This window comes from Hyaena hyaena, unplaced genomic scaffold (genome assembly GCF_003009895.1).
Source record: "Hyaena hyaena isolate Hyena2069 unplaced genomic scaffold, ASM300989v1 scaffold_31, whole genome shotgun sequence".
NCBI classification, from domain to species: Eukaryota; Metazoa; Chordata; class Mammalia; order Carnivora; family Hyaenidae; genus Hyaena; species Hyaena hyaena.
In genome coordinates this window covers 1,032,143-1,044,246 of record NW_024080664.1, presented here as the reverse complement: position 1 = coordinate 1,044,246, position 12,104 = coordinate 1,032,143, and the positions used below count along the sequence as shown (strand labels likewise).

The 12,104-nt window shown below is 68.4% G+C and overlaps 2 protein-coding genes and 1 long non-coding RNA gene across 4 annotated transcripts in view; 2 read left to right on the top strand and 1 right to left on the bottom strand.

Moving 5' to 3' along the window:
* GPC1 (glypican 1) overlaps positions 1-5,628 on the top strand; it is a 24,496-nt gene extending 18,868 nt beyond the window's left edge. Inside the window, exons 3-9 of the mRNA XM_039228521.1 lie at positions 383-774; positions 1,493-1,658; positions 2,261-2,391; positions 2,470-2,589; positions 2,872-3,005; positions 3,309-3,484; positions 3,762-5,628. Coding sequence (XP_039084452.1) covers positions 383-774; positions 1,493-1,658; positions 2,261-2,391; positions 2,470-2,589; positions 2,872-3,005; positions 3,309-3,484; positions 3,762-3,994 — 1,352 coding nt within the window. The 3' untranslated portion in view covers positions 3,995-5,628. The remainder of the gene's footprint in view (positions 1-382; positions 775-1,492; positions 1,659-2,260; positions 2,392-2,469; positions 2,590-2,871; positions 3,006-3,308; positions 3,485-3,761) is intronic.
* A 711-nt stretch (positions 5,629-6,339) lies between these two features.
* Positions 6,340-12,104, bottom strand: part of ANKMY1 (ankyrin repeat and MYND domain containing 1) — a 45,699-nt gene continuing 39,934 nt past the window's right edge. For both annotated transcript variants that reach the window (XM_039228518.1, XM_039228515.1), the window contains one exon: positions 6,340-6,545. In XM_039228518.1, the coding sequence (XP_039084449.1) occupies positions 6,409-6,545 (137 nt within the window). In that variant the 3' untranslated portion in view covers positions 6,340-6,408. The remainder of the gene's footprint in view (positions 6,546-12,104) is intronic.
* The window catches only part of LOC120229502, a 6,790-nt gene continuing 6,553 nt past the window's right edge, over positions 11,868-12,104 (top strand). The window contains exon 1 of the long non-coding RNA XR_005527758.1: positions 11,868-12,044. This is a non-coding gene — a long non-coding RNA (uncharacterized LOC120229502). The remainder of the gene's footprint in view (positions 12,045-12,104) is intronic.

The window sequence follows — 12,104 nt, the reverse complement described above, 5'->3', positions numbered from 1 at the left end:
GGGGGGGGGGGGGGGGGGGGCTGGGGGAGGCATACAGGAGGAAAGAGCGGAGGGGGTGGCCCCATCCCCTGATTCAGAGGACTTTCCTGCCCACCTTACAGGTGATCCCATGGGTCACTGAGGCACCCTGTCTGCTCCCACCTCAGAAGTGTCAACTGGAGTCCTAGCTGGAGGCCCTGAGACCCAAGAGGGGACCCCCACCCAGGCCTTGTCACCCCAGGGTCCTTCCAGGCTCTGCAGCCTGGGCTCTGACTCTGTCACAGCCTCGGGGGTCCTGGGCAGAGCCCCCTGAATCCCGGCCTGGCTGCCCCAGCGTAGGGGGTGTGCGGGGGGACAGGAGGCCCTGGGAGGCCTCACACCCCCGCCCCCACCCCCACGCCAGATCACTTCCAGCACCTGCTGAACGAGTCGGAGCGGGCGCTGCAGGACACCTTTCCCGGTGCCTTCGGGGAGCTGTACACACAGAGCGCCAGGGCCTTCCGGGACCTGTATGCAGAGCTGCGCCTCTACTACCGTGGCGCCAACCTGCACCTGGAGGAGACGCTGGCCGAGTTCTGGGCCCGCCTGCTGGAGCGCCTCTTCCGGCAGCTGCACCCTCAGCTGCTGCTGCCCGACGACTACCTGGACTGTCTGGGCAAGCAGGCCGAGGCGCTGCGGCCCTTCGGGGAGGCCCCGCGCGAGCTGCGCCTGCGCGCCACCCGCGCCTTCGTGGCAGCCCGCGCCTTCGTGCAGGGCCTGGGCGTGGCCGGTGACGTGGTCCGGAAGGTGGCCCAGGTGCGCATGGCGGCCCCGCCCCCCACCCCACTGCTTTCTGTCCCGGCCCAGCCCCCCTGTGCCCCAGGGCCTCCTGGCGGGCTCCCCGCCCCCCCCACCCCTGCCCCGGGGAGCCCCCGGGGCCCACAGATAGCACTTCCAGGGACCGAGCTCCGCAGGGGACCGCTGTGCAGCCCCATCCTCAGCCAGGCTGGGTCCCGAGCAGGACTGGAGGGGAGGAGGTACGGCGCCAGATGCCGAGTCGGCTCCGGGGACAGGGCACGGGAGCCAGGGGGGCAGCGTGCTCGGAGGCCAGAGCAGGCTGGGGCCTTCCCCCAAGGGGCAGCTGGAGTGCGAACCCCTGGTGACAGAGGAGGAGGGGCATCAGCCTCCGGTCCCCAGGACTCCGCCTCCAGCTGGGGTCCTGGGCGCGCCCTCCTCCCAGCCTGAGCCTCGGGCCTCGCGCGTGTGGGAGACTGTTCACGCCCGTGAGCTCCATGAGGGCAGCGTCCAGGCAGTCGCTCGCCGAGACGGTAGCAGTTGTTGGGGTGAACGGCCTCACCGGCGGTAGGCCTGCGTCACGGTCTGAGAGGAGAGGGGCTCCCCGAGAAGGGCAGGTCCCGAGTGGGGCAGAGCCGAGGCCTCCTGGCTTCCATCCAGAGCCTTCCGCCCCGGGGCTCCCTTGGGGGCTGGGCATGGCCCGCTGGCAGGCGGGGCTCAGGCTGCTGTGGCCCCGCAGGTGCCCCTGGGCCCCGAGTGCTCCAGGGCCGTCATGAAGCTGGTGTACTGCGCGCACTGCCTGGGGGTCCCCGGCGCCCGGCCCTGCCCGGATTACTGCCGCAATGTGCTCAAAGGCTGCCTGGCCAACCAGGCCGACCTCGATGCCGAGTGGAGGAACCTTCTGGGTGAGCCGTCACTGCCACGCGCAGGAGCCGCGCAGGAGTGCCTGGCCAGGGGCCCCGGGGGCGGGGGGCCGTTCTGCGTGCAGGCCCCGCCTGCGATGGAGCCCGGGGGGTCCTAGTTCCCTGTCCTCCCCCGCCCCGCAAGGGCCCCACCACGCCCACACGTACGCGACGTAAGGCCATTGCACCCACGAACTGACACATGCTCGGGCCAGCCGGCCGCTACACGTGCTGACACGTGGTGGGCCAACACGCATCCACGTCAACACGTGTGAGCTGGCGTTGCTGACGTGAGGTGGGTGGGCATAGGTAAGTCCCGACCTGCGCTGACCGCCAGCCGGCACGTGTACACACACACGTGCTAATGTGCTCACGTGTGCTGTGATTCTGGCCGACGTGAAGCTTCCCAGCGTGTGTGAATCGGTTCAGTCCGTGCCAGCGCATGCGTGTGCAACGCACGCACGGAACTCACATGCCACCAGCAGACCCCTGGTGGGCCGGCACGCGTACGCACCAGCACACGCGTGGGCTCCCGTGTGGACGCGGGGTGGCTGGCGTGCACACTTACAACGTGCTCTCTGTGCCTGTGCCCACACCCGTCCCAGACTCCATGGTGCTCGTCACCGACAAGTTCTGGGGCCCGTCGGGGGCGGAGAGCGTCATTGGCAGCGTGCACCTGTGGCTGGCAGAAGCCATCAACGCCCTCCAGGACAACAGGGACACACTCACGGCCAAGGTGCGGGCAGGAGGTCGCAGGGGGCATGGAGGGGCATCCCAGACGCGGACCCCAACGGACCCCATGGTCTTCCCCCAGGTCATCCAGGGCTGCGGGAACCCCAAGGTGAACCCTCAGAGCTCTGGGCCTGAGGACCAGCAGCGCCGGGGCAAGCTGGTGCTACAGGAGAAGCCCCCCACGGGCTCCCTGGAGAAGCTGGTGAGGGGTGCTCCCCGGGCGAGGGGGGCGATGCAGGAGAAGCCCCCCACAGGCTCTCTGGAGAAGCTGGTGAGGGGTGCTCCCCGGGCGAGGGGGGCGATGCAGGAGAAGCCCCCCACGGGCTCCCTGGAGAAGCTGGTGAGGGGTGCTCCCCGGGCGAGGGGGGCGATGCAGGAGAAGCCCCCCCACGGGCTCCCTGGAGAAGCTGGTGAGGGGTGCTCCCTGGGGGCTGTGGGAGGGGGGGCGAGCAAGGCACCCCACGGTCTGACTCCCACCCCGCAGGTCTCCGAGGCCAAGGTGCAGCTCCGAGACGCCCAGGACTTCTGGATCAGCCTCCCGGGGATGCTGTGCAGCGAGAAGCTGGCCATGAGCAGCGCCAGCGATGACCGCTGCTGGAACGGCATGGCCAAGGGCCGGTAGGTGCAGGCTGTCCCTCCTCCTCGGTCTCTCCTGGGCCCCTCGTGGCCTTTGCACCAAGTGCTGTGTGCAGGGGCCATGCCCGACCCCAGACCCATGGGAGCACGGGAAACCCAGGCGAGGCTCCTAACCCTCGCCCCCGGCCAGCCCCCTGCGGTGTGCACCATTCTTAGGGTGTCCGCACCCCACTGCTGTGGGCTCCCGTTGCCCCCAAAGGGCACTTGGGGTCGAGGGCGTGCCAGGTTAGTGCCCCTCAGCACGAACCAGGCAGCAGTGACCCAGGGCCTGCCCTTGGCCCGCAGGTACCTCCCGGAGGTGATGGGCGACGGCCTGGCCAATCAGATCAACAACCCTGAGGTGGAGGTGGACATCACCAAGCCTGACATGACCGTCCGCCAGCAGATCATGCAGCTGAAGGTCATGACCAACCGGCTTCGCGGCGCCTACAGCGGCAACGACGTGGACTTCCAGGACGCGAGTGCGGGCGGGGCTCTGGGGCGGGGGCCGGGTGGGGGGCGGTGGGTCATGCAGGGGAGGGACCGCCCCAGCCCGCAGACCCCCACAGTGGTGTTGAGATGCTGCTACTGTCCGGGCACAGACAACCAGGCACCCCCCCAACCCGTGTCCCCAAGTGCAGCTGAGCCTTGCCAGGATGTCCCCGGGCGGGGCGGGGAGCCCAGGGCAGAGCTGGCACCCCCGGGTGCCCAGGGTCCCCTGGCAGTGGGTCCCCCGCTGGAGCCTCCTCTCCTCCCCAGGCGACGACAGCAGTGGCTCGGGCAGCGGTGACGGCTGCCCTGACGACCTCTGTGGCCGGAGAGTCAGCAAGAAGAGCTCCAGCCCGCGGACGACCCTGACGCACGCCCTCCCGGGCCTGTCGGAGCGAGGGGGCCAGCAGAACCCGGCCTCCGGCGGCCCCCGGCCCTGCGCGTCGCTGCTGCTGCTGCTCCCCTCCCTGCTCCTCTCCGCCACCAGGCCCGCGTGGCGGTAACTGCCCGAGGCCCCAGGGACTTCGGCCAAGAACTGACTTTGCCAAAATGCAAAACAGACGATATTTAATTCCGCTGGGCCTAGAGGCCCCGGGGCAGGACAGGGAGGGACAGTGAGGGGCCCCGGCTCTGCAACGGCGCTGGGGTGGGGCGGGGCCCTGCCCCCCCCCCCCCCCCCCCCCCCGGCTCTACCGGCCACCCTGGCTTTTAGTTTTGTATGAGGCCCTCAGGTCAGCCGGGAACAATGTCCCCAAAAGCCATGTATTTCAGGGACCTGGGGGTGCTGGCGGCCACCTCCCCGCCTGCCCGCCTGCACCTCATCCCCCAGCCCCCCGAGCCGTGTCCCGCTGGAGAGTGCGAGCCTGTGCCTTCCTCTCCTGCCTCCTCCCACCGAGAACTTCCGGCCTCCATGGGTCAGAAAGCAAAGCCCATGCCTGGGCGCCTGAGAATCGCTGGGAGGGCCTCAGGGTTTCTGCCATCCGGGGTCTGGCAGGGGCTTTGAGATTATGCATGAACCCTTCTGACTCAGCCGGGCCCCCATGATGCCGTGTCCCCCCATCCCTCCCCCCGCCCCCTCCCCCCCAAGGCCCTCAGCATCAGAACGACTTCTAACTGGGAAGGCACCTTTGCTGACGGGTCCGTCAGGACTTCATTCTCACCAAGGACCGGCTACGAGGGTCTGGGGCGCAGAGATGGGCCACCGTGGGCACAGCCTCACCACCTCCGGGGCCGCCCTGTTGACCTTTGTGTGAGGCTGGGGGTGCCGGTCCTGGCTGTCCCAGGGGAGCAGGCTGGGTACCCCCTTCACACACAGGCCCCATGCCTCTCGCCGCCCCCAGACCAGGCAGGGCTGGAGGGCACGCGTGGCCACAGGATGCAGGCAGGCCAGCGAGACAGGAGCCCAGCCCCTCCTGACCCCGCCGGCTGCAGGGGGCCTGGGGGGCTTTGACAGTTAAGGGCTTTTCAGACTTACATACATTCACAGACGCTCTCCACTTGTTCACCCAGAGCTGCTTTTCAGCTACTCCCAGAGCTTGGAGGTGCTGGGCTTCCCCAACCGGGGCGCACCCCTGCTCACTTGGGCTGTCCAGCCCCCACTCCCACCCCGGGCCCAGGACTCTGCCCTCTTCCCTCCCTCCTGGGCCCTGGCTGCAGTGGGCCCTGAGGAGGGAGCTGGACCCTGCCAGAGAGGGGCTTAGGCAAGGGGACCCTCAAGGGCCCATCGGAAGCTGAGCCCTGTGGCGGGCACAGCAGTGCTGACGAGCACGGGGATCCGGCAAGGCCGTTTTGCGCTTCTCCGCCTTGCCCCTCGCACCCGTCGGGCCCCCCAGCCTGTGCCCCACAGGGCAGCACTGTCCCCCAGGCACGCCCACCTCTTAATAACTGTTCCTGCCAGACCAGAGGGCCGGGCCTGGGGCCCCCTTCCCAGTAGGCAAAGGCCAGCCCAACCCTCGGGGACTCTGGGGCAGCGCTGGCCTGGCTGCCCGTGGGAGTGCCCTCCCTGTGTGCCTCTGTGGGGGGGGCAGGGCCAGTCGCTGGCCAGGCGGCAGCCAGGCCTGCTGTGTCCCCCTGCACGGCGTCAGCTGGCGTCACATGCTCTTGAGTCCTCGTACGAATAAAAGGTTGGAGAGCTCTTGCGGCTGTGGTGGCCCCGTCCTGCACAGCTCGCCGGGGCGCGCAGCAGATGCGCCCGGGCGGCGTCCGGGGAGGCGGGGACGGGCTCGGCACGCACCGCACCCAGCGGCATAGCCCCAAGGCCGCACGGTCCGCGTCCTGGCGTCCCACCCGGCGCCCACTCAGTGCCAGCCAGACCCACCTGCTGTCCACTCCTGACGCGTGCCCCAGGGAGGTCCCTGTTCCTGCCAAGTGGGGACCAGTGCTCTGAGGCCAGGGCTGGCTGGACACCCCAGTGGTCCAGTCTGTTGCCGCCTCCCGGGGGCCCACCAAGCAGGCTCCTGCATCGCCACTGGGGCCAAGTTGCCAGACCCCATCCCCACCCCCACAGGTGGCCCAGCGCCCGGAGGCCAACGCAGAAGCTGCAGCTGCTAAAAGGCCACTTTATTGTGGGGGGTTGCGGCCACGCTGGTCAGCCTGGTGAACATTCAGCAAAGCCTCTCTGTCCCCGCGGGCCTGGAGTGCTGAGGAGCCAGCAACCAGCCCCCGCTCCCCCGGCCCGGGGCAGCCGGGCCGTGTGCCCTGGGAGGGAAGATGGGGCCCCGCCATGGGGGGCTTCTCCGGGGCTCGCGGCTCCTCGATGGCCCCTGGGCCAAACACCGGCCTCCCCTACAGAGCAGTGGCTGTGGGCTCCCTCACCCGCTTTCCGGGGGGCCCTGGGTGGCCCGTGGCCTAGCTCCTCCCAGGAGATGGGGGGTGGGGAAGACTTCCCCCCCGTGGGGGCAGGCGGATCTCTAGACCGTCATTCGTGGCTGTACGTGGAATAGAATGAGTGGTGTGATGGCTTCGGGGTCTTGGGCTTCTGGCCCGCCTCCTTGCCCAGACGCTTCACCGTCTTCTGGAAGTTGGATGTGAACAGAGGTGGATGTATTTTCTTTGCTGGGGAAAGGACACAAGCGAGGTGTACGTCAGCACAGGAGAGCCGGCGGGGGAGGGCAGGTGGGGAGGGCCCCCCCGACCACAGCAAGCCAGCGATGGTTAAGGAGAGGCCCCGCCCTGGCTCTTGTCCCAACTGATTCCCCTCAGGAGTCCGGGAAACCAGAGACGTCAGGACCAACCCCCAGCCCCAGCGCAGGCCGGAGCGGGTCGGCTGGTCCGGAGCCCCTTCTGGGCGGCTCTGCGTGGCACACTCATGTGGGACACACTCCGCTCCCCTCCCGGTGACAGTGGCCTGTCTTTACCTGGAGACAGCCCCTCTGTCCAGAAACCACAGGTATACTCAGAGTGCTCACTCTCGTCCAGGATGGAGAACAGATCCCTAAGCCTACACCCTAGTGAACGTGGGAAGCCTAGAGCCAGGCCCTGGGCTCCTTCTGGAAACAAGACGGGGCAAAGGCACAATTCGGAGCCACCGAGGGTGGAGTCGAGGGCAGGTGCCGGGCCCGTGAAGGGCCCTGTGGTGGATCCAAGCCCGGCCCTCCTTCCTTCGTGCCACCTGAGGACGGCAAATGCTTACGTCCAACGCAGGGCCCACCTGGGAAAACAGAGAAACGAGGCGGCCAGAACCCTCTCAGGGACCTCAGAATACACAGCAACATCGAAGGTCGCAAACGAGAGTGACAAGTGGGAGAAGATACCAGGAAACCTCTGGCGTCGTCGAGGTGTCACAGCCCCAGGGCGCGCTCGGGCTACAGTGACACCCACACACACCCCCTCCCCGCGCGCAGCTCAGAATGGGATGGGTCTGTAACGAAGTCAGGAGCCATCTGAGGCCACCTGAGCGAGGTCCCCGTGTGGGCTGCAGGGAGCGTGGGGGTGGGGCAGACACAGAAATGCCCCTGGGGGTGGGGGCGGGGTGCTGGAGCTGACCCCATGCAGCCTGGACACAGGGAGGGGCGGAAAGCTCTCCGCTGGCCAGGCGCACCAAGAAAGCTTTGCTGCCAGGGCTCTGCCCAGAAACTGTGTCCCCAGAGCATGGGGCTCCCTCTGGTCCTGGGAGAGAAAGCAACAGATCCCCAGTGACCGCAGCACAAACGGAAAACCACAACATGCCAAAAACACCCAGCGCCCAGAGCCGGAGCCAGAGAACGCGGCTGAGGACTGGCAGTCCACACTGCGCTGTGCGGGGCCAGAGACGGGAGCCGGCAGGTTAGAACTCGCCTGCTGCTTGAGAGGAAACCAAAGACTGGGAAAAGCAGCAACAGGAGCTGAGGCAGGGACCCTCCCCCAGGAGGCAGGGAACCCCAGAGGAGGCAGGGACCCCCCCAGGAGGCAGGGACCCCCCCAGGAGGCAGGGAACCTCCCCAGAGGGGGCAGGGACCCCCCCAGAGGAGGCAGGGATCCCCCCACAGGAGGCAGGGACCCCCCCAGAGGAGGCAGGGACCCCCCCAGAGGGGGCAGGGATCCCCCCACAGGAGGCAGGGACCCCCCCCAGGAGGCAGGGACCCCCCCAGGAGGCAGAGAACCTCCCCAGAGGGGGCAGGGACCCCCCCAGAGGAGGCAGGGATCCCCCCAAGGAGGCAGGGACACCCCCAGAGGAGGCAGGGACACCCCCAGAGGCAGCAGGAACCTCCCCAGAGGAGGCAGGGATCCCCCCACAGGAGGCAGGGACCCCCCCAGAGGAGGCAGGGACACCCCCAGAGGCAGCAGGAACCTCCCCAGAGGAGGCAGGGACCCCCCACAGGAGGCAGGGACCCCCCCACAGGAGGCAGGGACCCCCCCAGAGGAGGCAGAGACCCCCCCCAGAGGGGGCAGGGATCCCCCCCAGGAGGCAGGGAACCTCCCCAGAGGGGGCAGGGACCCCTCAGAGGGGGCAGGGACCCCCCCAGAGGAGGCAGGGACCCCCCCCAGGAGGCAGGGGACCCCCCAGGAGGCAGGGACCCCCCCAGGAGGCAGGGACCCCCGAGAGGAGGCAGGGATCCTCTACAGGAGGCAGGTCAGCAGTAGATCATGCATCCGGCGGGGGGGAGGCAGCAGGTTGGTGCCCAGTGACTGGGAGGTAGAGCTGAGCCCCCCCATAGGGAGGTCCACAGGTGACCAACCTGAAGGCGGCCCCTAGGCCACGGAAGACCCCGCTGCCTTGAGTCCCCCTGGGGAAAATTCTGGAAGAGGCAGATCCGTAGGGAAGGGAGCGCGCAGGCAGCTGCCAGGGGCTGGGTGAGAAGAGCGTGTAAAATAAATGATGCTGGGCCGTGGACCGGCCACGGGGAAGACAAAACAGCCCCTCCTTCACACTATCAACGACAGATCGATTTGGGAAGGAATAAGGACAAAAGCGACGCTTCCAAACCCGGCACGGAAATAGGACGTTAGGGCCTGAGGGTACAGCGAGCCTTCCCAGACACAAAACCACGAGCCACCAGGATGCGGTGGCCGGCCGTGGCCGCAGCAGCATTCAGTCCTGCACAAGAGAGACCAGCGTGTTAAGGCAGGCTGTGGAACGTGAAAGAAGCTTCTACCATCAAGGAAAAAGCTAATCCCGCAGAAAACAATGGGCAAAGGTCACACACACGGAGTTAAATCACAGACGTGGGACTCCGACCGGTAAGTAATAAATAGGGCAAATAACAATTAAGTACATGGAAAAACTGCTTGATTTTCCTCGCCGTCGGGGAACGCACGAAGAGACTTTCCCAGCACGTGCAGGGTAAAACCTCCCCGTATAAAACGTCACAGCGGAAAGCAAGCCCACGTGCCTTCCGGACGCGGGAACGAAATGCAGAGCGTCACGTGGGGGAGAGTCGCCTCCCTTCTTTAAAGCCAGGCCTGGGTGGGCGCAGCTCAGTGTACCCGCACGGGCAGCAGTGGGTCAGGGGCCCCTTTTATTAATTTGTTGACTTTTTAAGATGCTCAGCGTTGAGTCAGGTCAGATCCAGGGCCTTGAAACTTGGGGGACAAGGGGCGGTTCTTTAAAATAAAGGAACCCACACCACCAGCAAAGATACGCTGCCCCCTGGCCTGTGGGCGTCGGCAGACAACCGCCCAGGAGCCCGGCTCTGGGGCCGCGGAAGCGGCGCCCCTGCTCTGTGGCCGGGAAGGGGCCCGCGGCTCCCGGCCCAGGGTTTCCCAAGTCCTCCCCGGGCGCTCCTGGCTCTCCAACAGGCACCGGACGCCGGGTTCCGGGCGGAACCCCGACAAACGCGTTCCAGGCCTTCTGTGTCCGTCGCCAACATTCCAGGCCGACCGTCCCTCTCTGCCCCGAGCTCACCTCTGGCTGCTGCTCTCAGGCTCCCGAACCGCCCCGGTTCCCCGCTTCCTGGGGGCCTCCCAGAGCTCCCTGGGCTTTACCTGGCCACCCTTCGGGGTGCTGCCCCCTCCCAAGAGCCCAGGTATGGGGGCCCGGGCAGGGGCGGTGGCAACCGGACTGGGCCCTCCCACTGCACCCCTGCCGCTCCCCGCGCCCTGAGGACCACCATCTTTGCCCAGCTCCGTCGGTTCCCTTGAGCTAAGCGAGGCTCCGCACCGTCTGCGCCGTCCCCTGCCCGCCTGTGGGACCCCCTCCTCCAGAGCACCTTTCGGCCCTGTCCTGCTGGCCGGGTCCTCAGCCGGAGCCCCCCCTGCAGCCCCCACTGTCCCCCTGACCTTCTCTTACACCCGATCTGGGCTCTGCCACAGCCCGGCTCCCTCCAGGCCATGGGCACCCCCCCAAGCTCGCCCTGAAGCCACCATCTGGTCACCCTGTGACACCCCGTCCCTCTGCCGTCCCGCGCCCACCTGCCCCACCTCGGCTCCCGGTGCGGGCCCTTCGGGCAGGGGCCGGGGACAGGGCCCCTGTTTTCCTGCCTGAGAGAGGGTCCCGGTGGGCGCCGAGCAGGGCCTGGGGGGCAGGGAGGCAGAGCGGCCGTCTGGGCAAACTCACAGGCCGGAGGCCCCGGCGGGTGGGCTGGCCTCCGACCGCCCTCAGCAAGCCGGCCCCTCAAGGGCTGCCCGGGGCAGCGCGTGTTGAGGCCGGCGCTCTGCCCACCGGCAGCCACCCCCCTCCACACATTCACGCGCAGACACACACACGCTCCACAGTCAGCTCTGTAGGAGCGGGTCCCGCACCCTGGCTCGCCTCCCCAGTTCCGTGCACGAGCCCCCCTTCCCACGACGCCCTCCCCCGGGGGGACGCGGCCCTGAGACCACTCCCTACCCCAGGGCGAGCTCGTGTCCCACGGACTGTCCGTCACGGCCACGGCCAACCCCCCAGGGCTCTACCACAGCTCCCGTGAGCCACCACGGGCACTCTCTGCAGCCGGCTCCCACGGGTGCCCCCCCCACGCCCGCGTTGCTAGCTGCCCCCCCCGCCAGGCTCTCCCCCGAGCACCTTTCCTGCCCACGGCCACGGCCCGGCCTCCACCCCTGCCCTCCGGCCCTGACGCTCCGCGGCGCGCCCAGATGGCCTCCCTTCCACGCTGCCTAGGCCCTCACGCGTCACAGGCCCTGCACGCCGTCCCCCCTGCCCGCGCACCCCACCACCTCCCTCCCACGCCCAGCAGCGGCCTGAAGCACAGCGGACTGGGCGCCCGTCCCCTGTGGGACGTGGGCACGTGACTGACAGTCCCAGGGAGGCCAGACCCCTGATGACAGTTGAGCCCACACAGCAGGGGCCTAGCGGGGAGCGGGCGGCGGGGGGGGTGGCCTGGGTCTGGGCCTCCAGTCCTCGCGGACGCCCGCTCCGCAGCAGGGCCTGAGGAACCGGAAGGCCCGCGTTCGCAGAGAGCACGCTGCGGCCAGGGGAGAGGGGAGGCGGGTCCACCCCCGGCAGCCGGGTGTTCGGGCGCCTCATGCTCCGAGAGAAGCAGGCAGAGGGCTCAGCAACTTCACAGAACTTTCCGAGGAGGGGGCTGTGCTCCGCAGGAGCCGTGAGCAGGGCGGCGCCCAGCTTCTACCTGACGTGGAGTAGAAACAGCTCGGCCCATGAAGCCGACCGCAGGGACCGCTAAGGCCCGAGCCGTCCCCAGAGTCGGGAGACCAGCCCCGGGGCCCCAGCACTCGGGACCTGGTGGGTGGCTGCTGGCTGGGACGCCCCTGCTCTGGGAGGGACAGAGGACGCACTGCGCATCTCCCGGGGCGGCCGCTCCACGGCCCCCGCACAGGACGACAATGCCCCCTCCCGCCACGCCGCGGGGCCCAGCAAGGGCAACGTCAGGGGCGCTGGTTCGGTATTTTCTGACGACAGAAGGCATCGAGTTCCTGAGGAGCGGGACGTCCAGGTGGCGGAGAGGCAGGCCTGGGCGGGGCCCGGGGTGGGGAGCCTGAGCGGGCGGGGGCGCCCCCCACACAGGCGAGAACCCACCGCGGCACCTCGGCGACGGAACAGACGGATGAAAGGTTAAATGAAGTCTCGCGGAAGAGACTTAAGCCGGAGTGCCCACCTTTGGTGTAGAATCCTTCTAAGAAACTGGAGGCGGCAAGCTTTGCCCTGTGGACACGAGGCCGCCATACCGCCAGCTGACGGTGAGCGCTGGAGGGATAAGGAGCGAGCCACGGACGCATCCCCCCCCCCCCCCCCCCCCC